Below are 13,432 nucleotides of genomic sequence, written 5' to 3' on the forward strand. Positions count from 1 at the left end.
TTGCATCAATGCTCCTGCTCCTTCCGTACGTGCTGGCTGCAGTAGAGAAAATTAAATGAAACTTAGAAATAGGAAAAGCTGTGATTTTGTCTCATAATCACAATAATATGATGTCTACACACTGAAATACATTGGTAAGAAAACACGTGGTGTGGTGAGGTCGCTCCAGCCTTGGAGAGCAAAGCGATGTGGTTCCCTGACAGGAACATTTTTTCCTGTTTAGCACATAGTGCTGTGCAAAAGTCTTGAGCCAGTTTTTTTGAAAGTTGGGAAATAGGTGCATTGAGTTATTTTCAAACATCCATGATTCAGAAATTTCACATTTTGATTCTTAAGAACATGACTTTCAGATACGGTCAATCTGCGGTAGACTTTTTTTTTTTAGCCTGCCACGTCTTCTTTTGTTCTCCACTTGTCCAGTTTCGTCACACTTTTAAAGGTCATACCACATACCATCCATCCACCCATTCTCTTCCACTTATCCTTGTCAGGGTCGCGGGGGGGGCTTTAGCCTATCCCAGCTGTCTTGGGGCGAGAGGGAGGGTACACGCTGGACAGGTCGTCAGTCTGCCACAGGGCTCATACCACATACCATCCTGATATATTCCAAGTTTTTAGATAATAGCTTTTTGGGTATAACCTTTTGATGCAAAATTCTATTTTATGCCTATGAAACTGTTATGTTTTTTGTAGACTCAACTTAAGAAATAGAAACAGATCACATGTTGCAACTTCCAAAGTCCCTAAAGATACAAGATAAAATTGGTTCTTTCTTAAGTTGTCTGTTATGTGTAGACACAACACTGGTTCATTCCTTGTGTTAAGTGTATTTTTTATGCTTAAATGATTCACAATTCAGTGTTAAATAGTTTAATAAACCAAAAAGAACACAGTCCTCTGAAAATGATCAGGTGTAAAGACTGGACTGGCAGCAAATATCCAAAGAAAAACTTTGCAAGGCTCTCAGAATGCCTGGAAAATTATTGCTCAAGACCACTTTAAAGATTACAAGCAAGACTGACTCCTTGGAAGTAAAATATAAAGAAATGAGGGATGGCTCAAGTGTTTTGCACAGTTCTACAAATCACTGAGTTTTCTCCCAATTCTCACGTTATCCTGTACCCCTGTAACTCTGTCATTTTTAAAAACGTTTTACTTAGAATGGTCCTAACATGCCGTTGTATGCATCTAAGGGCGTGCGTGCGTGTGCATATGGTGGGGTTCAGTATGCCGTGCAGTGAGTGTGCGCGGTAGTGTATGCATTATCTGTGTGGATGCCCTGTTCCTTTTCCAGATCAGTAAGTATCTGGATCTCACGAAGACGTCAGTGTTTTTTCAGGAGGGGAGCCGTAGAAAAGGAGGCCACGCTGAGAGATTACCCAGTATCTTATAGCAAAATGAAAGTATACTTTAAGATTCATATCTTAGCAAATTGCTCTTGCTAGATTAGTCGTGACCGCCTCTAAAGATATGGGACCCTGAAGAGTCACTGGGTGTAATGTAAAAGCAAGATGCACGATAACAGAAGATTTGAATTATCTTCTTCATCGTGCCCTGATTATCTCAGGAGCAGTTAAATGTCAGTAAGCTGCTGAATGTTGTTCTGGTGTGTGATTAAGTGGGACAATAATTTGCATCAGCTAGAAAATCTGGACTCTGAAATAAATTATGAAATCTTTCAATCATTCACTTAGTTACAGCAGTCAGCCCAGAGTACAGTAATTGAAGCAAAGTCATAACAACAATACCAGTGTAAACACATTAATGGGATTTAAGGTTGTCAGGAGGAGATAAATGCCAGACATTAATATAGTCTGGCTTACAGTAAACCTGATTGCCAGACTGCCAATATCACCGCGGTTTTAGCAAGTTTGAGAGAAGTGTCAGTAAATACTGCGTCAGTGCTTTGATCAAATCACATCTACGCCTGATAGCGCTGTCCTTCACATTCACTCAGTGAGGACACTCAGCCTCTGTTGGAAACACTGTACACGGAGAGGACTAAATATCAAGGACACCTAGCACTGCAATGCAATAATGCAGCAGCTCTGTAATAAATGTTAACTTGTTTTTGAAAAGCATCCCATGATATCCTTTAACGTGCTTGCTTTTGACATTGGCTCTTCGTTGCTGATACAGAGTTACTCTGTGTGGGATACGCCATCACAATTTTTCAGACTTTTTAAACAACTTAATATGACTCATTTGGAATGAGTCATGTTTGGGATTTGTGCAGCTGCCTGTGTGATGCTGTTCCTTCAAAGTAAAAGTCCTCTTCCCCGCTCTGTTTCTGTTTTTTTGTCCACTCCTTGTAATATCACTATTACTGGTAGCTACACAAGTGAGTCATATTAATTTGAGACTTTACAGTGACTTTAAGAAGTGAAATTGAGACCTTCCAAGGGTTTAGCAGAGCTGTTGTACTAGATTGCATTGCAATGTAAGTTGTTCCTGTTTTTTTTGTTCACTCCTTTTCTATTTGCTTTTATTCTGTTGTTTCTCTCCTTAATCTTAATCTCTCTCTGCCCCTCTTTCTCAGTCTTTTAAGTAACATAGACTTCTATTGAAACAACACTTGTACAACAGTTTGTAGTTCCCTGCCTTTGATTTACGCAGATTTAAAAGACTCGTAGTGCTCATGAAAAAAAAAAAGAAAAGAAAAACAGCAAATGGTGTCACCCAAGAAATAGTGAAATCAAGTCAGGTTGCAACCGTGGTCATCGATGAGCAGATTGCACTAGTAACACGGGGGTAAGTGGCAGGTAGGTGCTGTGACTAACCCGACTGCTGATACCCAAGGTTTGGTGTTCAGCACAGATGGCTCAGCTGAACCGTCGTCTCACTTCTTTTTCTGCCGCCCGTCCCCCCTTCTGTCATTGCAGAAACCACAGGATGACGATGATGAAGAAGATGATGTGGAACCTGGACTGACTGGGGATGAAAAAGAAGAGGAAGTGAAGGAGAAGGAAAAGTTAGGGAAGCTGCAGTACTCAATTGATTATGACTTCCAAGAGAACAAGGCAAGTGCTTGAGTAGTTTATTTGACATTTTCTTGTCAAAATGAACTCAAAGCAGACTGTGAGTAGTTACTAATGTGTGAAGCATCACATGCTAAATGTTCTTTTTGGCATATCATCTGGTGTAGTAGTTCTTAGTTGATTTGCTAAAATAAAAATGAAACCAAAATTGGGTTTTTAGTTTTAGTTCAGCCTTTCCTGTCTTAACTGCATAACTTCTTATTCCCTAGTTGACTGTGGGAATCCTGCAAGCCGCTGATCTCCTCTCCATGGACAGCGGTGGCACCTCAGATCCCTACGTGAAAGTCTTTGTCCTCCCAGACAAGAAGAAAAAGTTTGACACAAAGGTTCACAAGAAAACACTGAATCCTGTATTCAATGAGACCTTTACCTTTAAGGTAAGTTACTAGCAAAAGCTAAATGGCCTTTATTAATTACTTATTAAAACATCATGAATGTCAAGTCATTCGATGTTTGGACAGGTCCTGATAAGAGTCAGTTTCTCCTCTAATTTCCCTCTTCTGTCCTCTAGAGCTGAGCAGGTACTATGTTTCTTATTTCTTTTCAACAGTGATAAAAAGCAGCAGACACATTGAAGGTGTCTGACAAGGAGAATATGGTAGAGAATCAAATTAAAGGAGAGGGCCACCTCTGGTGCACTTTGCATGCTGACACAGCTCTGTGAAAACAACTCAGCTTTACTTTGTCAAAGTCAGGGACAGGCAGCTCTGCTGAAGCAGCATGTTATGAAGCTAGACAATTCTGAGCTCCAGGCCAGGGGCAACAGCCAATACTGGTCTGATCTAGATTTATCTGATCTTTTATACATCAAGTATCTTTTGTCATAAACCGTTAGAAACGTGTGATCATTGCTACCGGTTGCATTAAACTTAAATTAGTAAAATAGGTAAATGGGTTGTTATCTTTCAGATACCATTCCAAGAGATGGGAGGGAAGACTCTGGTAATGTCCGTTTATGACTTTGATCGCTTCTCTAAGCATGACGTCATTGGAGAGATTAAAATACCCATGAACACCCTTGACTTGGCAAAGCCAATTGAAGAGTGGAGAGACCTGGACAGTGCAGATCAAGAAGAGGTAAGAAGAGTGTTACTACCTCTATCACACTGCTGATATCACTCTTTGAAGACCTGCTGTATGTCCACACAGGTGCCTCTTTAATAAAGAGCTCTTTAATAAAAGTCCACTTTAAGCATAAATTAAAACGAAATACTTTTTTCCCTCTGGGATTCTTGTGCAGCTCATTCAAGAGTTTGGTCTGTCCCTTTTTGTTCTCCTTCAACCAGTATAGCATAGCTACAATTTCTTTTCTGTATTTCTTCCTATGTCTCAGCAGTAATGTATGCTGTGATGCTACAGAGCTTCTTTACCACTGGAATTATTTCTTGCTGATATTTTATTAACTTTGGATACATCAGCTATATAGATGGTATTAAAAATAAAGTAATGGCAGCAGGAATTATTCATAATGAACATGCTTACTTAAAATGTTATATAAATGACACAGTTTATGTATTTGTGCAAAGAAAAGGTTCTGCTTCAGATCTGCTTTAACTTTCTCTCCTCCTGCCTCGTCCTCACAGCCGGAGAAGCTGGGTGACATTTGCATCTCCCTGCGTTATGTCCCCACTGCCGGCAAACTCACCATCTGTATTCTGGAGGCCAAGAACCTCAAGAAAATGGATGTGGGTGGATTGTCAGGTGGGCTCTCTATATGTATATATATATATACTGTACTAAGTTTAAATATTTTATTCCTTATTAATTTCCTTGGAGAAAAGAGACATTTACGTGTAGCAAACTGCATTGTGCGGAGGAGAGAGCATGTGAGCGCAGCCATTAGGTTGGTTCTGCTCTGCTCACGTGCTGACGCTGCAGTACTCACCATGCAGCAACCCTCACGTCTTCTGGGTTCAGCGTTGGCCCCATCTGTTGGTGCATTAAAGCAGTGCGACTAAAGCATGCATGTGCGAGGGATTTCTGTCAACCTCTATCGTGATTTTCCTCTGTTTTTGTTTTCAGATCCATACGTGAAAATCAACCTTTTGCAGAATGGAAAGAGGCTGAAGAAGAAGAAGACGACAGTGAAAAAGAACACTTTGAATCCTTATTACAATGAGTCCTTCAGCTTTGAGATCCCTCTTGAGCAAATGCAGGTAAGGATGCAGAATAGTCCTGTCAAATCTTTAACGTTTAGCAGGAGCAGAAAGAGTAACATTGCCAGGGGCGTAATTTCCAGGGGGGTTAGGGGAGTTAGGCAGCACGGTGGCATGGTGGTTAGCACTGTTGCCGCACAGCAAGAAGGTCCTGAGTTCAATTCCACCATCAGGCCGGGGTCTTTCTGTGTGGAGTTTGCATGTTCTCCCGTGTTTGCGTGGGTTCCCTCCGGTACTCCGGCTTCCTCCCACCGTCCAAAGACATGCAGCTTGTGGGGATAGGTTAATTGGATAATCGAAATTGTCACTAGGTGTGAATGTGAGTGTGAATGGTTGTGTTGGCCCTGCAACAGACTGGCGACCTGTCCAGGGTGTACCCCGCCTCTTGCCCTATGACAGCTGGGATAGGCTCCAGCGACCCTGAAAAGGATAAGCGGAAGCGAATGAATGGATGGATGGATGGATGGATGGTTAGGGGGGTTATGACACCCCCCCCGATGATCAGACCCAACCAATATAACCCCCCCAATAAAATTATGAATTATCTTGCATAAATAGGCTGTTGATTTTATTTACTCATTTCAGGTATTACCAGCAAAACAGTTGCATGTTTAATCATTTGGGAATTTACCCAGAGATCTTGACCCCCCCAAATGTTCAGCACAAAGTTACGCCGATGAACACTGCATCCTGTCAACACATGCTGTTTAACGAGCTTCATATAAATGTTGTCTATCAAGTAATCTGTGATCAAGCATACAACGAATGACTGTGTGGCAGTTATATTTATATGAAATTGTCACTATCCCAAATTGTCTTTTATTTTATGAGAACATGATGTGGTATTTTCCAGTTAAGCGAGTATGTAAATCCACCTGTGTATACAGGCTTTCTAATTTTCAGGTCTTTCATGAAATTTATGATGGTATTTGTAGTTTTCAGCTCATGGTAATGATCACAAAAATTTTAAAGTCATTCTAGCATTTTATTGAAATAAGGTGTAAATCAATGTGTAGTACCATCGCTTGCAAATATAAAGAGAATTTCATGAGTAATAAAAATGCACTCTGGCTTTAAATATACTCTTGAGTTTTCCTGCAACAGCCTTATTTGGGTCTGGTATGACTGGTAGCTTATGGTGGCATTTATTAGGAAACTTTATGATCCATCTCTGCTTTTTTATTGTTGCAGTGCTCTTGCTTTTATAGACTGGAAGATTAACGCCATGCTTGTATCTTTCTGGTAAACTTGAGACTACCACTTGCAGCCAGTTAGCATAGCTTAATGTAGAGTCTTTAAGTTATTGCTGCCATCGCTGCTGTTGTAGTGAAGTAGAGTACACAAAAGTCGGATCAGTGCAATGATTAGTGAGCTTTAGAGGTACTGGATATCTTATATTTGATGTACAGACATAAGAGTGATTTTAATCTTCTCACCTAACTTTATTCAAACAATGAAAACCACCACACTAACATTTATTTGTTATCACTTGTGACCAAAGTGACCACTGACTGTGCAAACATATTTTTATCATGTGAAAAAGAAAGTTGTCATGTGACTCTATGATTAAAATGTTTTTTCATGACTGTCACATTTTACTGTATGTTATAAAATAGAAGTTAAATGTACTTTAGCACCAAAAACATTGTATATGATGACTGTCTGTGGTATGTAGGACGCTATACACTAAGCATTGCTCATACTTTGCAGAAAGCATAAACACCCCCCAGGCTTCTGACACCAGTAACCAATTAAAACATCTTTCAGTAACGTCAGATTTCTACAGTCTACTTCAGATTTTGTAATCCTTTCTTCCTGCTCTCCCAGAAAATCCAAGCTGTGATCACAGTGCTGGATTACGACAAGATTGGCAAGAATGATGCCATTGGGAAGATCTGGGTAGGAAGCAAGTCCACAGGGGCTGGGCTGAAACACTGGTCCGACATGCTGGCCAACCCCCGTCGCCCCATTGCCCAGTGGCATCCACTGCAGCCAGAGGAAGAGGTGGATGCCGCCCTCGCAGCCCTGACTGCCAAGAAGTAAACCTCCACCATCTCCACACCTACCCACCCATGCATTTCCCATCATTTCCCAGTGTATATTCCAGACAAACACCCCAACTGTACATCTGCTCCCCTCTCCACATTTTTTCCCTTCTCCACCTTCCTCCCCCACTGCCACCCTTCAAAAGATCCATTGATACCATTTGACATGAAGGGAAATATAGTTTAAAAAAAGCATCATGTTATATAAAATCATGCCACTGAAAAAAGAAGATACGTTACAGGATGGACAGATGCTCCGTTGATTTCCTTTAGATCTATTTTTGTATTGGGGTTGTGGTTCCATTATATTATAAGAATACATAGTAGAATATGAAGAAGGGTAAGAGTGCTATATGGGAATCTGGTCATAGAGGAGATAAAACATACAACATTCACTCATATTGTACTTCTTATCTTTTCCCTTTAGTGACACATGTTGCTTAGAATAGAGCTTAATAATAAAATGCTTTATACTGCCATATGATAGAGAAATAACACAAGCAGGTTCATTCCTTAGGTGTATTGTGCACCATGTTCCACACCTGCCAGTTATCATACTAGATGATTCTGTTTGTTTAAAGTACATTCCTAGAGGTGGGTAGCAAAGTAGGGATAGACACATATCCAGTTACCCACAAACACACTGCCTTTTTGATTAGTTACCCTTCCGCCCATCGTCTCAGGAAAACTGAGAGGAAAGTGAAACTCCATGCCTTTTTTTCTAAACGGGTTATTATTATTCTGATACTCAAGTAGACGAGAAAAATATTCAATTCAAGATCTTTTTCAGTGACCCAAGGCTCACGAGTAGTGTTAGTTTATCCTTAAAATGGTGTGTCAGGGGAGAGGGAGGGAATAATGGATTTGGAGTAAAAAAGGGTATTTGTGTATATTTTTTTTTTCCACCGTGCAAAAAGGCTGCATCTGTCATCTGAACAACAAGCGTGGAAATATCAGAGCAGGTACAACAAAGACTGATTCCAAGCACCAATGACATGATATTTACAAGGTGTCGATTACCGCCTGCAGTCTACCACCTCCCCTCCCAACACCTCTGATTCTGTATCTCACTTGTTCAGTGCTACTGCCATTAGTCATGGACTTGACACAAGGGTTTTACTTCAAAGGAATCCCTATAACCGTCTTACAGTCATAAAGGAGACAAGCCTTCCAAGTAACAAAATAAGCAATTTTCAACTACCAGGGACGCCTTCCAGTTAGCAGTGTTGTTCTCTTCATTTCTTTCTTTCCCCTGTTTTTTTAATCTCTTTTTCCTTTTATCTCAGTTACTTTTTTCTATTTGACTTCAAACATTTTTATTCCTTAAGCACTTTAAATCAAAATCTTACATTTAGGTACACTTAGAAACCAGAGCTTTAATCATTTATGTTAGTAGTTACTGCTAGCTGTAATAAAGAAAAACAAACAGACAGCAAGACAGTGATTGACTTTTTTTGTTGTTGTTATTTTTGTTGCTTTTTTTTTTGCCTCGGCTTTTTGCCTATGTGTTTTAATTGTTTGGATATTATATTTCTCACTTGATTGCAAGGGTGTGGTCTGGAAGAAGGCACTGATCCATGTGTATTTTATACACAGCTTACCAAACTGTTGAATATAATTGCACTATCGGGTATTTTTCCTGTTCTGTGGTAAAACTGTTCTTTGATCTGTGTAGTTTTTCTGTGATAAAATGTTGTGAGATTGAATTTTTTCTGTGGCACCATGTGGCATGCCAAACGGGTCTCCTCATATAAATGAACCTGATAATAACAGAGAGATCCTTCAGTTTAATGCATTTCTTAACAGAATGTTTTAGGTCCAGTATAGAGAGCCAAACTGTTGCGTAAAAAAAATAATTTAAAGTAAAAAGTTAGAGGTCCTGCTGAAAAATTAAAAATGCAGATATTTTAAATCTTTCTAGCTTATTTTGTCCAAATCTATAAACTGAACCAGGGCACACCTTAAAAATATATATTTTTTAAGTTTCTGTGGTCTAAAAACTTCTACAGTCCTGGTCTCCTGCAGCTTGAATCATACATGAGGTACCCACAGTCCTCAGCTTGACAAGCCCAACACAGATGTCTAAGAATTATATGACATTGTGCATATTTTGGCTCTCTATATTTGTATATTAATATTCTGTTGAAGAGAAATATTGGGAATGAACAAAGCCCAAACTCATCAGGCCTGAATAAAGCAGAAAAGGCTCCTGATATGTGTAGAGTGTTTGGACCCCAATACACTTCCTTGCTGAGCTAGCTATGAATAAAAAAAGATTAAAAACAAACAAAAAAGCAAATCCTGCTATCTGAAAGCACCAACGGCAAAAGCTACCCATTAACTGTGTGCAATATAAGTCAATGTAAAGTAAATGCGGTCGGCTTTTTAGACATTACCATAGCTTTTTGGGAATTTAATGAATGTTGGAAATCATACGTTTTTCTTTCAAACTTTGACAGGAGTTGAGTTTTTCACGTCCCATCATTCTTTTCTTCAGTTAACGAAAACAACACTAAAGAAAAGGCAACACGGAAGCAATCAAGCAACCCATTGGTGTGTAGTTTTGCCTATATACATAGTTCATACACGTTGATACTGCATGTTTATACAAAATACTGTACATAAGAGCATGTTTTAGAGACGAAGCAAAAATATCTCGTGTACGTAAATGGGTGTCATTTGTCATTTTAATAACACGACGAAGGGAAAAAAGATGCACTGTATATTTTCTAAAATGAAACAAATGTGTATTTATTTTCCATGAGGGTCACTGGAGAGAATGTCATACAGATATTAGAGTAATATTACTAATAAGATCCTTTCCACGCCTGAAATTCTTAAGCAAGTGTGTCGTCCAGTACTGTGTGTGAGTTCATGTAGGATGAAAATGTAGCCGCATGCTTGCTATCTAATTCTGTGTGATCAGAATTTTTATTTTTATTTTTATCTGCCATCTGTTTTGTTTCAGCACCTTTCTGAAGGCTAATATTTGACACATTTCTGAATTTTAATTGCTATTGCTTTTTTTTTTATTTAAAAAAATGTATTTAGGGTTTTTAATGTTTGGGAAAGGGGATCTCCAAGTCTAAGATAGAAGCAGTTTCTAATAGCAGATTTGACACAGTGTGATTCTGAAATAACTTATTAGAAAAGGCTGAATAAATGTGCAATTTGTAGGTGGATTGTAGGAGTCAGTTTTCTGCCAGCAGTGACCAAGAAAGATGTCTGTTGGATCATATCTTTATAGAAAATACATTTCCAGGGGCCAAAAGACAAATAGTTCCATTCCAGTGAACGCAAATGACTTGGAATCCCTTTTTGTCTCTTCTTTACTTTTTTACTTTTCTCTTCTATTGAAATGACCTGAAGTACTTCACGGCTGTGTCTCTTTTGCTGTGTTTATTATACAATACGTGTACATGTATACAAGATAAACGAATAAGATCAAACTAAAGCCATAAAACTCAAGCACTAACTCTTTAGAGCTCAGCTGAGTAGCTAGAGTTTATTTATGAAGAAAAAAAAATCTGACATGTCTTCATTTTCCTTGGCCAGTGTTTCTCTTTTACATTCCTTTCAGAGGTCTTTGTTCATCAAGAGGGCAAAAATCCATTTTAATGTATATGTGAGCATTGAGAACAGTTGTGAGTTTAGTAGAGTGAGTGTGTCTTTTTCTACTTTCGGAGCTGTTGATGTCCTTGTTTCATAGAGGTAGCTGATTTTCCAGTATTGTGATTAGTAATGTATATGCCTTGTTTTGATAGTATAAATAATAGATATGACATCACAATAGATTCTCAATAATAACGCTAAGAATTATATATATATATATATATATACGAGAGCGTGTTCTATTCTTGGGCTGAGTGCAATTTATGAACCAAACTGGGTCACTCTTCTAGTTTCTCTTCTTCCAGTTTAGCAGAGTTTAGAATGTACTGGTGACTACATGTACAATTAATAAGAAGTTACCCTTGTTTTTGTTGTTTTCTTTTTATTTCTTTTCATTTTTTTTATTTGAGCAAACTGCTCAAGCAACAAAAATGAGAGCAAAAACTGAGAAACTTAATAGTGGAATCCCTCCCATAGAACTATGCATAGAGTTATGATTTTCACAGGCACATGGCAGAAAAAATCATTTTGATGTCATGCATGTAAAATTCAACGAAAGAAATAGTTTCACATTTTGGAAAATGACTTGCCAGTTTGCAGAGAGTTTGAAAAGACGACTGATTCATCCACAGTCCACACTAAAATATGAAGCTTGTGTTATTTAGTCATCCTGAAATCAGTTGTTGCTGGAACAAAAAAATACTCCCCTAGTTTGTTTTATTTCGGGTTTTTTTTTCTTTTCTGTTTGTGAACATTTTAAACAGTGGTATTATGTGTTACTTTGTGAGCTTTAGTGGTGCCTAGTAGGCATATTTTCTTACTTCGAGTGAGGCAACCTCTTTTTCCAGTCTTTGTGCTGAGCCTTTATACTTAAAAAAGCAAAAAAAACAATAACACAGGGGTGGTGTCAGCCAATCAATATTAGGCAAGAGCATGAGCAAGTTTTCCAAGTGTGGAACTATTCCTTTAAGTTCACCTTAATCCTGCCAGATCTGTCAAACTGCCACATCTGTTCTGGCAACAATCTGCAGTGTGTTGTGTGATGCTACACATTGTCTAATGCAATATAGTTTTTACTCACTGTCCCGTTAACGCTATAGACTGTGACCAAATGATGCACTGAGAATAATTTAAACACAAGATTTCAGCGCAATTCTAAAAATACTGCCACTACCTGATTACGGTTGCCTGCACTCATCACCACTGTTTGAATCTGCAAAGCCACAATAACAGTACACGCAGAGCAGTGACAAAACACTTCAGATGATGAGGCAAAGGTGATTACAGGTAAACCTATAGCACACTTTAGAGATATATTTTTGTTTTTTTTAGTACCTTTTACTGCTCGGGTCACCGCAGTCGCATGACCGCTGGACAAGTTCTATGGGGGACTGGGAGTTGTGTGTATTTGGGTATGTGGGAAAAAACGATGAGGTGTATGCCCTTTAGCAGACACGGTGCAAAACCACAGCACTGGATTATACAATATACAGTACAGGTCTGCATGCATGGGACACATTACTCATTCGTAAATGCGCATCTTTGTGCGTTTGACTGTAATGGTCAAGCAACAGTCTTAGTTGTGTTTTAAACCTGGAAATTAATCTGTTCTCTTACTGGTTGTGTAACTGTGTAATATCTTTATGCACACCCGCATCTGAAACTGTGTGCTCTTTCAGCTGTGCAGACAGCTGAAAGAGCACCGGTCACACAGTTGTGGTTTGTTTGTTTTATTCGATTTTTCTGCAAACGCTGGGATTTAAAAAGGGAAACCATCCAAAGTTCAGCAGATCTTTTACCACCTTGTCAAAATGTGTCGAGGAGCCTCTCAGCGGGTAAAAACGCCACTTTGAAACATGATGTCTTGTCTCCTCTATTACTCGCTGTACTTCTCCTTTGTATTCTTGTGCATATGTGTAATCACTTCTTCTGCCATTTAATTTTTTGTGATGTATGCCTTTAATGTAGAATATAGAGATGTGCCACCAAACTCTGTCACATTTGCTTTGTCATTGCGTCTTTGTCTCGTTTACGTGTAACCAACCGTGTACCGTCGGTTTCATGATGCTGAATAGGAAGCAGGCTCACTGATTTCTCCACTGAAGCTGCTTTTGCTGAGCGTAGAGAATGCCGGCCTTCATGTTTACAACGTGGACATACTGTATACTGCCAAACATGCAGGAGCGTAACAAACTCCCCTCTTGAGCGCTTAGTCCTCCACCCCTCATCCCTGATGCAACTGTATTCTCAAGACTCTTCTTTTCCCTTTTTATTTTCACCTCTTTCTCTTCATCCTCTTTTAAAGCATCAGAGGACAGTCAGGTTGTGTCCTCTAGCCGTGTTTCTTCGTGTCTAGTGTCGTGGTGCGTGTGTTCATGTCAGTACTTGTGCCTACTGTGGATCGCATGCTTTAGCCCTTGACTGGACACAAACGTTGCTCACAAACTCCTCTTGACCCTTATGTGGACAAACGTTGGGGATCCTTATAAAGTTATCAAGGGAACCAAATAACTTATTACAAATTTATCATATGTGTTAACAGTTCTGTAAAAACAAATAGGAAATAAAGGCCTTTTAATTA

The 13,432-nt window shown here is 39.1% G+C and overlaps 1 protein-coding gene across 4 annotated transcripts in view; it reads left to right on the forward strand.

Annotated features, from left to right (window-relative positions):
- Positions 1-13,415, forward strand: part of LOC116310894 (synaptotagmin-2-like) — a 62,294-nt gene extending 48,879 nt beyond the window's left edge. For 3 of the 4 annotated variants that reach the window (XM_031727818.2, XM_039603907.1, XM_039603908.1), the window contains 6 exons: positions 2,883-3,020; positions 3,248-3,415; positions 3,948-4,115; positions 4,622-4,739; positions 5,061-5,194; positions 7,022-13,415. In XM_031727818.2, the coding sequence (XP_031583678.1) occupies positions 2,883-3,020; positions 3,248-3,415; positions 3,948-4,115; positions 4,622-4,739; positions 5,061-5,194; positions 7,022-7,237 (942 nt within the window). In that variant the 3' untranslated portion in view covers positions 7,238-13,415. The remainder of the gene's footprint in view (positions 1-2,882; positions 3,021-3,247; positions 3,416-3,947; positions 4,116-4,621; positions 4,740-5,060; positions 5,195-7,021) is intronic. The other variant, XM_039603909.1, reaches the window with a different exon arrangement.
- Positions 13,416-13,432: the final 17 nt, after the last annotated feature.

Source organism: Oreochromis aureus, linkage group 20 (genome assembly GCF_013358895.1).
Source record: "Oreochromis aureus strain Israel breed Guangdong linkage group 20, ZZ_aureus, whole genome shotgun sequence".
Classification (NCBI taxonomy): domain Eukaryota; kingdom Metazoa; phylum Chordata; class Actinopteri; order Cichliformes; family Cichlidae; genus Oreochromis; species Oreochromis aureus.